Source organism: Prionailurus viverrinus, chromosome D4 (genome assembly GCF_022837055.1).
Source record: "Prionailurus viverrinus isolate Anna chromosome D4, UM_Priviv_1.0, whole genome shotgun sequence".
NCBI lineage: Eukaryota > Metazoa > Chordata > Mammalia > Carnivora > Felidae > Prionailurus > Prionailurus viverrinus.
In genome coordinates, this window is record NC_062573.1 from 27,067,804 (window position 1) to 27,081,504 (window position 13,701).

A 13,701-nucleotide genomic window follows, 5' to 3' on the forward strand; every position below is an offset into this window, starting at 1 on the left:
CCTACTGGAATTTCCAATGATGGGACAAGTGCAGACGTTTGTGCTTCCCTGAGCACATCCGGAGCTCAGTTTCCTAGAACCTCGCGAGGACAGTCTCTAGGCACTTGCTTTGGCTCCACTGTCTGGCCTATTCTCCTCATTGAGATTCCCCATTACCACTCTGCTCCCCCTTAAAGACTCTTTGACATCGATGATTTCCATTGTCAGCTTTCACTTTTCAAAGTCCCACTAGGTTTGTTTCCAGTGTGAGCATTTAAAACTCTAGTTAGGTTTCTCTGGTGATGGCTCAACCTCTCTGGACATGTTTCCTGTCCTCCTGCTGAGGCACAGAGCTGGACCAAAGCACCAGATGGAAATGTTCCCAGAGCCCTGGAATCCCTGGGGACCTCAGAGGTGGCCCCAATCCCCCATCAAATGCACAGGCTCATTCTTTGGAAGAGTTTTGTAATGTTTTCTGGCAAGAACCTTCTGCAACCACCCATGACTGTCGACGCAACATGGCAGAACTGGAGGAAACACAAATCAAGTGGGTGCTCAACTGGAGCTGGTGACCCAGAAAAAGCTTCACCCATCTCATTATCACTGCCGTGTGAGCTCCCTGACAAAGAACGCGGAACTTTTAGGCAAATTCTAGGTTCTAGAGAGGAGGAAGGGAAGGGGCCATGGAAAAGTAGGCATGTTCCCTAGGGAGGTGACCCTTCACAGTGCTGCTGCCTCTGCCTCCCACCTTCCCCAAGAAACTCCTCTTCCCTTTTGCTTCCCTAGGAATTCACTTCGATGGGGGACAGGTAGTGTAGCAGAGGAACACAGGCTGTGGGGGGAAGGGTGTAGTAACCTATGGAGGGTCTTAAGGAATAGGGCACTGGCTAGATTTGATTTTTGGTGCCACCACTTCCCAACTGGGAGACTCTGAAAGATGGTTAGTTGTCCATACCAACATCCACAACCCCCGTCCACCTCAGTAACACAACTCTGGTTTTTAAGTAGGAATGTTGCCACCTAGCTGAAAAGGGACATTCCCCAGCTTCCCTTGTAGCTAGATATGGCCAGGATTCTAAGTCTGGCTAATGGAATATAAGTAGAAGTGTTACGTGGGACTTCTGAAAGTCTCCTTTAACAGGAGTGCTTCCCTTCTCCTGTGTGTTGGCTGGATATGGATGGGATGGCTAGAGATCTAGCAGCCACATTGGGTCAAGAAGTGACTGTGAGAAGGAAACTTCATTCTAGGGTGGTGTTGCCTACAATTTTAGTATATGTGCTGCCAAAGCGAGCATGGGTGGTGTTGCCTACAGATAGGAGCTGGCTCCCTGATTACACTGTGGAGCTGCCCTAGCAACCATGCACTGCCTACCCATGGACATTTTTTTTACATGAGGAAAAAAAAAACAACTATGCCCAAGTCACTGATTTTTTTTCTTTTATATACAGCTGAATCAGATGACATAGTGATAGTGATCACTAGTGATACAGTGACATTGAGCCAGTCATTTGACCTTTCTGAAATTATTTCTCATCTACAACATTGGGATAACAATATCTCTTTTATAAGATATAAGAATTAGATAAAGTGAAGCAAAGAAAAGTATCTTGCAGAGTCCCAAACACACAATAGGTGTTCAGAAAATTGTGGTTCTCTTCCTCCTTTAGCACAGCAGCCTCAGGGCCAGAGAAAGGAGTAGTGAGTCAGTTTACACACACCTACACACAAATCTGCTCTGGCTTGTGATTGGGATTTTACTGAATTTGTAGATTGATTTAGGAAAAATTGACTTAATAATATAGTCTTCCAATCCATGAATTTTGTATATTCTTGCTTTTACCTGGGATGTCTTTAATTTCTCTCAGAAATGCTTTGTAATTTTCTGTACAGAATTCTTGCACATACTGTGTTTGATTTATTTCTAGGTATTTGATGTATTTTGTTGAATCTATGTGCAAATTACTATTGGGTGCATATGTAGGGTGGAATTTCTGAGTCACAGGGTATGCATATGTTCAGCTTTAGTAGACCGTGCCAAACAGATTTCTAAAGTGGTTGTACCAGTTTACACACCCACCAGCAGTGATTGAGAGTTCCAGTTGGTTCACATGCTCACCAACATTTGGTATTGTCGGCTTTTTAATTTTAGCCAATCTAGTGGGTGTGTAGAGGTATCTCATTCGAGTTTTAATTTACATTTCTCTGATGACTAATGAAGTCGAGTATCTTTCCATATCTTTACTGGTCATTTTGATACCCTCTTTTACAAATTTCCTGTTCAAGTCTTTTGCCCATTTTTCTACTTGGATTCTCCATCTGTTTCTTACTGATTTATAGAAGTTGTTTTTATATTCTGCACATGAATCCTTGGGTGGTTATATGTACTATTTATATCTTCTCCCATTCTTGAACTTACCTTTTCTCTCTTAATGATGTATATTGGTAGTAGTCTAGTTTATTGTAGTCTTAATTTTAATGTAGTCTAGTTTATTAGTCTTCTCTATTATTTTAATTTTAATGTAGTCTAGTTTATTAGTCTTCTCTACTATTAGTATGTCTGTGTTCTGTTTAAGTGTCTTTGCCCACCCACACTCATGAAAACATTTTCCTATCTTATCTTTTAGAAATTTTGTTTTCCCTTTCACGTTTAGATGTAGAATCCACATGAAATTAATTTTATGCATGGTCTGAGGTAAGATCAAGATTCATTTTTTGTTGATATTAATAACCCGTTGATTCAGGACCATTTATTGAAAAGTCCATCATCCTCACCACCAGCACCGCCATGCTAGAGTGTCAACTCTGTCATATATGTAGTGTGCATCGTGGATCTGTTCCTGGATTTTCCATTCTCGCCATTGGTCCATTTGCATATCCTTTAACCAATACCACTGTCTTAATAACTGAAACTTTATAATAAGACCTGATACCCAGTAGTGTAATCTTTCATCTTTTTTCTTCTTCTTTAAGATTTTCCTGGATGTTCTTGGCCCTGATGTCATTTTTTGTTTAAATCTACTCACATATTTGCACTTTTTATTACTTTTCATTCCTTCCTGCAGTTCTGTTCTTTTTGTGATCATTTTCTTTCTACCTGAAGAACTCTTCTTGGTCTTTCTTTTACTGTGGGTTGGCCATAGACAAATTCTCTCTGTTTCTGGGTGTCTGAAATTTTCTTTCTCGCACCTTTAATTTTGAGGTGTAGAATTCTAGATTGTCCATGATTTCTCTCACCACTATAAGATGATTTCTTTGTTTTCAGGCTTCCATTGTTTCTATTAACTCAGCTGCTTGACTTTTTGTTGCTCTTTTTTTTTTCCATTATGAAGTTATTTTTTATTAAATTCAAGTTAGTTACATACAGTGTAATCTTGGCTTCAAGAGTAGAACCCAGTGATTCATATCTTATATATGACACCCAGTGCTCATCCCAAAAAATGCCCTCCCTAATGCCCATCACCCATTTAACTCATCCCCCCCACCCACCCACCTCCCCTACAGCAACCCTCAGTTTATTCTCTGTATTTGAGTCTGTTGACTCCCTCTCTATTTTTATCTTATTTTGCCTTCCCTTCCCCTGTGTTCATCTGTTGTGTTGTTGCTCTTTTGAAGGTAATGCATCTTTTTTCCCTAGCTGCTTTTAAGATTTTGTGACTTGGTCTTCAGTTTTACTATGCTGTACTGAAATGAGGTTTGCTTTGGGTTTATCTTGATTGTAGTTCACAAAGTTAATACAAGTTCATGAATCTGTGGATTGATGTGTGTTTGGAGAGATTCTAGCATAATATCCCTTTAAACATTCTCTCTTTCCTCATATTCCAAGACGACAATTATACACATGCTAGACATTTTCAAAATATTCCCTATATCTCTTATGTTCCTTTCTTATTCTCGACCCCTTTTCCCTCTCTGTGTTTCAGTCTGAATATTTATTACTGTTTACTACTACTAACCTTTCTTCCAGTTCACTAACCTACTTTCTGCTCTGATAATATACTGCTTCAGCCATCTATTGAGTTCTTAATTTCAGTTGTCATATCTTTCATTTTTAGACTTTTTGTTTTATTCTTTTTTCTTTCACAGCTTCCAGTTCTCTGATAATGTTCTGTATCTTTTAATCTATTTTCCTGAACACATAAATGTTACTATTTTATTTTTTTTTAATTTTTTTAATGTTTATTTATTTTTGAGACAGAGAGAGACAGCATGAACGGGGGAGGGGCAGAGAGAGAGGGAGACACAGAATTGGAAGCAGGCTCCAGGCTCTGAGCCATCAGCCCAGAGCCTGACGTGGGGCTCGAACTCACGGACCGCGAGATCGTGACCTGAGCTGAAGTCGGATGCTTAACCGACTGAGCCACCCAGGCGCCCCATAAATGTTACTATTTTAAAGTCATGTCTAATAACATCAAGATTTGGATCACCTGTGGGTCTGTTTCTATTGTTTTTTTTTCTTATTTCCTTTATTCTTTTCTTCTTTATTCCCTTTCTCTCTTTTTGCCTCCTTTCCTCCCATCTGTTCATCCTTCCTTCCTTCCTTCCTTCCTTCCTTCCTCCCTCGCTTCCTTCCTTCCTTCCTTCCTTCCTTCCTTTTCTTTTTCCATTATTTGGTCCTATTTCCTGGTGTATCTTTTAGATTTAATTAAGTTAATTGGAGATGAAAAAAATATAGCAGCTACAGAATGTGTTATCTTTCTTCAGAGATTTATTTCTCTTTAAGAAGGCTGTTAGACTAGGGGAAGGTCACCTTAATCCAATCAATCAATAATTGAGTGGATTCCAGGCTTGGTTTTGGTTTTTATAAGGCCTCGTCTATTTTGATTTGCCCTTATTCGTGGTATTTGTTCTTTAGTGTTCTTAGCTGAAATCCTAGGGTGTTTACTGGCCCTGAGCTTCAACTTTTGTCTTCCTGATCCTGTGAGACTCCAAATACTTCTGCTTAATTTCTAAACCCCTCAGTAGCCACTTCTTGGTTTCTCAGCCTCTTGCTTTATGCAGCTTAGTTACCATGAAATATTTCAAGTGCAAATGCTAGTCTGAAAACTGGGCTCACTTTTCTGTACTTCCTTTCCTCCAAGACCTTGGGCCTACAAGCCTTGCAATCCTGATAACCCGGAACTACCGTTTTTTGTCTTCCTCTCCCTGTGGGACTGCTGAAAACTCTGACCCAGAGCGTGGTTTCCCTGCAGCTAGCCTTCCTACTTACAAATCAGCAAGGAAATAGCCAAGAAAGCCAGACACTGCTCAAAGCATTCTCTTCTCTCCAGCATCTTGTCCCTCAAGTCCTAGATGTCCTGGTTGCTTTGTTATGCCTTTGAACAGCTATTTTTATGTTTTATTCTACTTCTCTGAATGTTTCTTCATGGGAGCTCTGGTCTGATATAAGCCATTTCATCACAGTCAGGGTGGAAATCCGAACGGAGACTATTTTGCCTAAAAGGTAGAGGACAGCACCCTGGGGACAGGATAGCATGCCACTGTCTTCAGCCCTTTGAGAGGCTGTTGTGCATAAGAGGGAACAGCTTCGCGAGGAGGATGTTGCTTGTGGAATACAGGTTATGGGCGTGTTGCAGATGCTGCATTAGTTTCATAGAGGGCAAGCATGCCTTAAGTGGAAGGCTCTTCCTGGAGAGACAGCTTCTCAGTGCCAGACGAGTCTAAAAGATGGAGCTCAGCAAACATCTGGAAGTTGCTATTGAGAAGATCCAGTAATCAGATTGTAGGAGGGGCTTAATCAGTGGTAACCGATCTGTGTATTCTTGAGATCTTGCAAGGTTTTTAGAAATACAGATTCTTAAATTATCTCATAGACATACTGAATCAAAATGTAGGGCCCTGGCATCTGCATTTAACAAGGTCCCCAGATGATCTACAAACTGGAATACAGGAGCAAGGAGACTAAATACCCCCCAGTGGACCTTCCAAATGAGACTTTGTGATCCCCAAATCCCAGATGCTAGAGAGAAACTCTGCCAGCTTTGTCACTCTGGGGGTGGTGGCTCGAGATGTGGAAAGGGATGGCTTCTTCACCTTCTCCTGTCTTCTGTCCATGAGGCTCCCCTCTCCCAGAAAGCAGGACTCTGCTTGGTTCTGTTGGAATGACAGGCCCATAAGGTTTAGTCACATTGTGGGTTAGCAAGCTTGTGTGGGCTAGCCTGGGAGCGTAACCACTATTTATAACATGGTTTCTGTGGGGAAATATGTTCCAAGTTCCAACAACTGCCTTTCAAAAATATGCTGGAGCACAACCTGTCAGTAATTGGGACTATCTATATAAAGTTATTTTCTCAGAAACTTTTAGCATCTCATGATAAACCTGACCTCAGAGAATGAGTAATTAATCAGCCTTCAGTGTCAGCTCTACAATGGGAGAAATTCTGCCCTGAATAATCGGAGGCCTGCTTGAAGAACAACTACTAGTTTTTTCTCAGACAATTGTGAGAGTGTTTCTTCCTGCTGTCATTGTTTTGCCCAAGGGAGTTTGGTGCTGGCTTCACCTGGAAAGTGATGAATGGCCTGGGACATAATGTGGTGGCAACGGCTTCAACTCTGTGCTTGCAAAGACAGTAAGAATGAGGTCACCTTTCCGGGCTTGGCTACACCTGTTCCATTCCAAGGACTCTTCCCACAGAAATGAGGTCAACAGCCATATTTCCAATGTTCTCCCCCTACGTCCTACCCCTCACCCCCTGGATGAAGAACAGTGCTATGCAAGAGAAAAGATGTGGATTTACAAGTGTGCATGTAATAAGTATACATAGGGGCCCCAAAGTTTAAATAAATGATGTGATTTTGGTCCTCCTCCGGTCCCCACAAAGAAATAACCCCGATAAAGTATGTCAAAGAGGTTAAAAAACTATACTCATTTATTCCCTGGTGAGACCACACTGAGAATGTTTGCCTCAGATCTGGACCCCTGACTTTAAAAGGGTCATAGAAACCTGGAAGAATGACCCAGTGGCATGTTCTGGGTAGGGAAGAGGTCTGGAAATATCATCTGAATATAATCATTAGATTGAATGAAGGGGACTCAAATACAGACACCACCAGCCCTCGATGCTTTTGTGTGCATTGGAGAAAGCTCATAGGAGCAAAGTCCAAGACAGAAGTCAAGGGGCCTCATTCCTTTGATGCTTAAAGCATTTAGAGAAGTACAAATTCAAGTAATTTGTAATACTTTTAACATAGCCGATAGCTAAGTCAAGAACCAGAAACAGACCCAAATCATATTGAAAAATCAAAGAAAATATAGCTAAATAGTAAAAAGTGGAAAAATAGCAAGGATGCATTAAAACAAAACATTAAAAGCTGTGACTGTCACCATAACAATATGGCATAAAGAAGTGCACCTAAGAAATAAAAAATTGCCTATCAGTATTTGAAAGGAGCTCGCTCTAATTATTAATCAGAGAAACCCAAATTAAAATTAAAAGGAGACATACTTTTTTTTCTGAACCTAACAAACTGATGATGATTTTTAAAATCGAAATACCTATTGTTGTCAAGGATGCAGAGAAGTGGGTACTTTCATACACAGTGGGATTTTAATTTCTCGTATTTGGAGAGAATAATTTGGCCCAAATATGGGTGAATCATGTTTAGGTATGTTATATACTTTGCCTCAGCAATTATGCCTCTGGGGATTTATTCTGAAACAATAACTACCAGTATGTGTTCAGAAAATTTAGATACAAGGATGCTTTCTGCAGTCCTGTAATTGGGACAAATTCAAAATAGCGTAAATGCCCAATAATTGGAAATTGGTTAAGGAAGTAAGGTAGTGTCAGAATGGCTAGAATTAACAACTCAGGAAACAATAGATGTTGGCAAGGATGCAGAGAAAGGGGAACCCTTTTGCCCTGCTGGTGGGAATGCAGACTGGTGCAGCCACTCTGGAAAATAGTATGAAAGTTGCTCAAAAAGTTAAAAACAGAACTACCCTATAACCCAGCAATTGCACTACTAGGTATTTATCCAAAGGATACAAAAATGCTGATTCGAAGGGGCACATGCTCCCCAATGTTTATAGCAGCACTATCGACAAAAGGCAAATTATGGAAAGGAGCCCAGACGTCCATCGACTGACGAATGGATAAAGAAGATGTGGTATATACATACAATGGAATACTACTCAGCGATCAAAAAGAATGAAATCTTGCCATTTGCAACAAAGTGAATGGAACTAGAGTGTATTCTGCTAAGTGAAATAAGTCAGTCAGAGAAAGACAAATAATGTGATTTCACGCATATGTGGAATTTAAGAAACAAAACAGATGAACATAAGGGAAAGGAAGCAAAAATAAGATGAAAACAGAGGGAGACAAACCATAAGCGATGCTGAAATACAGAGAATAAACTGAGGGATGGATGATGGAGGGAGGTGGGGGAGGGGAATGGGCTAGATGGGTGATGGGTATTAAATGGGAGCACTTGTTGGAATGAGCACTGGGTGTTATATGTAAGTGATGGATCATTAAATGCTACTCCTGAAATCGTTATTACACTCTGTGTTAACTAACTTGTATTTAAATTTTTAAAAAGGAAGTAAGGCAGCACGTGCACATTCTGGAGAACTGTTGACCCCTGTCAGCACAGATGTGGGCAGGTCCTTGGCTCTTTAGGGCATCCTGGGTCAGCAGCTGCGCCAGGCACACTGGGAGGCCAGGTTGGGCAAGACTCCTTTACTATTAGTAACAGTGGGTGGCATTTGTGGGGCACCTTCCATGTCCTGGACACTGGGCTGGCTTTGTGTGCTTCATGTCGCTGAACCCTCATGGCCAACCAGCAAGAGAGGACACAGAGACCTGGAGGAGATAGGACCACACCACAGGTCACAGTTAGCAAACCACAGAGCCAGGGCTGGAGGGTAGGCCTGCCTACTTCCAAATCCTCTGTCATTACCACTGTGCCAGGCTTTTACCTATGTTGCCAAGAGGAAACTTCTAGATCATCTGATTCAACCTCTTCATTTCTCAGATGGAAAAATTGAGGCTTGGAAAAGATCTCTGTAGGTATTGCTTTGGGTTCTGGGGATACCTCAGTGATCAAGACAGATAACATCCTGACCCCATGGAGCTTAATTCTAGTTGTGGGGGCGGGAGGAGGAGGAGGAGGAGGGAGAGCTGGAACAACAGATAACATGCAAATAAACACAGAAGTAGGAACGTTGCAGGACGTGAAAAGTGCAGTAAAGAAGAAAAACCAGTGGCTAGAGAATGCCTGGAGTGAGGAAGCTTTAAGAAGGGTGGGTCAGGGAAGCCATCCCTGAGAAGTGAGGAGTGTTGACATTTGAATGCAGAGAGTATCATGCAAAGAGCTAGGGAGACTTTCTAGCAGAGGAAACAGCTACTGCAAAAGCCTGAGGTGCGAACAGACTTGATGTGATCCGAGGACCCAGGAGGTCTAGGAGAGTGTGCACCTCGTAACAGCCCCGCATGCTCCCCCAGCAGGAGTGAAATGCCGAAGCCAGCCCCATGGAGTGCGTGAGGGTGAAGGGTGTGAGGGGCAGTGAGGAGGGGCTCAGGGTCCTAAGCTGGACAGCGACGGTGCTGCCTTCTTGAAGAACCCTCGGATTTGAGGAGTTTCTGCCCTGTGTTTTGAGTGGTGAACAAATGTGATGGCTGGACATGATGCATTTCCAAGGAGAACTGTAAACAGGGATAAGACCTACATCGTCCAATGGAAGCGAAAAAGAAGGAGGGGGAGTCATTGCCGGGACACCAGCATTCCCGTTTGGTCAGGCAGAATTCCTCGCCCACGGGGTCCCTGATCGGAGACACTTGGCTGTCCCCAGGCAAATGCGTGCAACCCTGTTCTGCTAACGCGTTGAGCCAAGGGCAAGAGACTCACTCGGGCTCCAGCCATGAGATGTAGCCCTCAGTCACCACCCTCATTCGGCACTAGACCTGGCCCCAAACAACTGCGGTAGTTTTCAAAAAGCAATAATGTCCTCAAAAGTTAAAAATGAAAGAAGTAGTAGAAATGGAATGGGATCATTCCAGCTACACACCCACCCCCTCACACACACACACACACACACACACACACACACACACACACACACAAGCTGTGTGACCTTGGGCAAGCCTCTGGACCTCTCTGTGCCTCAGGCCACAGGTGGAGGAAGCATGTGTGACCATCTCCAAGAGCCCTACCCAGTATAAACTGACAACGAGTCAGTGGTTTCTGTGTGTGGTTTGTCCCCAAAGAGGGTTTCTCCAAAGGCTAAGCCATTGGCTCCGCTGACCTTTCTGGCAGAGGAGTTCAGAAGTGACTTGAGAAGCCCATGGAAAGGCTGAGGGTGACGTGTTCCTCTGGGGTGGCATCCGTTTGGATGTGTGAGCCTCAGGAACTGAAGTAAAAAGGTTCTCATTACTTTGCGGCCACAATCGGAATGTTAATATCATCAATGAAATTCTTTTATGAAATTCAGTTCAGTTTAAAAAATTTTTTTAATTTTTAAAAAATGCTGAATTATTCACAGGCCTTGCTGTATTGCAGAAGAGGAAAGAGCAGCATAATATAGGGTCAGAGCAGCCCTTACATCAGAACACCTGGGACCAGCTCAGGGTGGGGACTCACTTGGGTACCATGGGGCTCAGAATCCACAAGGCCACTGGGACACGCCTTCCCCGCCGCAGACCTACACCCCCTTCCTCTGACACCACCTCCTCTGCTCTGAATTCCCTGCCCAAACAGCTGGAGCCCCTTCCAGGGCCAGGAAGCCTCTGGCCCAGGTCAGCCCTCTTGAGGTTGGGTTGCATCTCCAGGGTGGTCAGGAGGCTCTGATGCCTGAAGGGGAGAAGGTATGGACCAAGCTGGGCTTGGATATAGGGATGGGCCCCAGAGCAAAGCCAGCTCCCCCTCTGCCTGCCTCTGTATCCAGCCTGAAGGTCTGAGGAGCCCCAGAATTCTGAATTCAAACTTGGCCTTCCATATCATTAGGAAGGTATTAGAAACTATTTTATTGGACAGTTTATTTGCTTGTCTGTAACTTAAATATTTAGACATATGGAATGTGGTCCTGCACCGGTACTAATGCTCAGCCCTCCAAACATCACAGGGAGGTCTGGTGTGGGTGTGCTATTCCTTCACCCTAGCCTTGCCAGACAGCCAGGGTTCAAGTCTCAGCCTTGCCACTCACTAGCCGTGTGGTCCCGGACAAGTCCACTTCCCATAACTCATATGCTGTATGAGGTCATTGTGGGGATTTCATGAGATAATGCACATCAAGAGCCTGGCACCACGCCTGGCTCACAGTGAGCATTGGAGAGGGTCGGTTCTCGACACCACGTGTCTAATGTCCCTGCCGGCTGTAACCTGGCATCCCCCCTGCCCCCCTGTTTTTTACAGACTCCACAGCAGTATGAGAGAGAGTACAACAACAAGCGGTCAGGCGTGGGGCCCAGCAAGTTCCACGGGTACGCCTACGACGGCATCTGGGTCATCGCCAAGACGCTGCAGAGGGCCATGGAGACGCTGCATGCCAGCAGCCGGCACCAGCGGATCCAGGATTTCAACTACACAGACCACACACTGGGCAGGATCATCCTCAACGCCATGAATGAGACCAACTTCTTCGGGGTCACGGTCAGTCCCACACTCCAGACTCTGCTTTCCTTGGTGCCCCTTGGAGATGTACGAGGCGAGCGGGGCTGCTGCGTCGCATGCCCTTGGATAGGAGGTCCATTTTCTCTGATCACATAAACAACTTCTTGTGGGTCGTAGGATTGCAGGGCTGCTAAAATGAGGGACAGGTTTGGTGACGCTCTCTGACACGCTGGGAAAATGCTTCTCTGTAATTGGTGGATTACAAAGGGCATAGTGAGTTGACTGCAAGCAGAGCAGTTGCAATTCACCAGGTGGGGGCTGGGGACCACAAGAGCTCCAGACCCAAAGTCAGGTTCAAATCCTTGGTCTTTCAAGTTACCTGCTCCAAACCATAGAGCTTTCATTTCCAAAATAGAAATAATACTTACCTCACGAGGTAGGTAAAAAGATGAACCGTTACAAAGTAAAATCTGCTAGTATTTGTTAAGCAGGCTACTTGCTCTGAGCCTCAAGTTTCTCATCTGGAAGATGGGGATAATAATTTATGTCTTGCATAGAAGTTGTGAAAATAAGCAATGATAATAATTGCTAACATTTCTTTAATGCTTATTATGTACTACTTTGCTAAGCACTTCGTGTAGGTTAGATGCAATAATAAATGTATGCCTAATGCTAGGCACATGGTAGGCTCTCAGTAAATGCTAGAATTGTTAGTGTTAATAATGAGCCCGTTGCATCTATATTCCATCCAGAGGAGGTAGATGCTGTTGTTATCCCAATTAAAGGTGAGGAGGCTGGAGCTCAGAGCACTTAAGCTCTACAGCTAATCAGAGGTAGAGCTGGGATTTGAACCTAGGTCTAGCTCTTAACTGCTGCATTACGCTACCTTCTGGTAATGGCCATAAGTGGCACTTAGTTAATGCCTCATGATGATGTATTTGTCACTGACTCTGCTCTCAGAAAAGAAGGAAAATTTGCCTAAAGAATAGATTGAAATGGCTAAAATCCTATCTTGTGTTCTAATTTAAAGAGCCATTTAGAGAATCCGTCTCTATCTTGGGATATTAAGAAGAGTGGACAAGATGAGCTGATTGGTATATTTCTTAAATGTTCATATTCCTTTGTGTGTGTTCATGGGCTTGCTGCCTGTTGGTCTGGTAGGCAGGGCCTGTGCAGGTGCTGAGGGTGTAGACGATGGTGTGAATGCTGAGGTAAATAAGATGGGCTCTCTGTCCTGGAGCCCGCGGTCCAAATGCAGGGGTGAGAGCTGGACACAGATGATAATATGAATCAAAAGGGCTCAGCATCACGGGACAAACTATATGAACCCACAGGGGTTTCTGTGACCGTTGATGAAAACTTCAGGGAACATTTTGGAGGAGGTAGCTTCGGTGCCACGCCTTAGACATGCAGAGAGAGGGGGCTGACAGTCTGGCCAGATGGAGCGTATGAGCGAGGGAGATATGTGTGAGTGTGTGCAGGGACAATCACTTTGTTGGGATAATTGGAAAGGAGGAGGACGAGGCTGGGAAGGTAAGTTGGGGCACTTCTGAAGGAACAAGCTAAGGACACTGGCCTTTATCTTATATGCCAGTGATTCTCAAAGTGCATCTTGACCAGCAGCACTGGTGTCCCCTGGGAGCTGGTTGGAAATGCACCTTCTCGAGCCCAACCCCGGACCCGCTGAACCAGAGCCTCGGGTAGGGGCCCGGCCACTGCGGTTTAACAGACCCCGCAGTGACGCTAACGGCGCTGGAGTTTGAGCGCCGCTGCTCTGGGCGGTGGGCAGCTGCTGAGACTTGCTGAAAAGGAGGATTCCGGAGTAGAGCCACCCTTGACCTGACAGCTCTTGGCCTCTGCTCCCACAGTTCAGAGTAAGGGCTCTGAATAACTGTGGGCAGCGCCTGTGTTTATAGTGCATCCTGGATTCAGACGTTAAGCTTGAACAGCTTTCAAAGATTTGGTTTCAAAAAAAAATGTTTTTATCCTCAGAACCTCTTGTACAATCAGTCTTACGTGGTGCTGGTATGTAATACAGATTGGAGAGAAGCACCTCAGTTGAAAGGAAAAGGAGCCCAGGGCCCTGCCTGTTCAGCCTCCCTTCTCGAAGCCCCTGAGCCATCCCCACCCCCACAGAATGGCCCCACCCCAGAGGTCCTCCCTCTGCTGGT

At 44.3% G+C, this 13,701-nt stretch overlaps 1 protein-coding gene across 1 annotated transcript in view; it reads left to right on the plus strand.

Annotated features, from left to right (window-relative positions):
• The window catches only part of GABBR2 (gamma-aminobutyric acid type B receptor subunit 2), a 351,797-nt gene that overhangs the window by 200,098 nt on the left and 137,998 nt on the right, over positions 1-13,701 (plus strand). Inside the window, exon 7 of the mRNA XM_047831454.1 lies at positions 11,333-11,569. Within this exon, the coding sequence (XP_047687410.1) occupies positions 11,333-11,569 (237 nt within the window). The remainder of the gene's footprint in view (positions 1-11,332; positions 11,570-13,701) is intronic.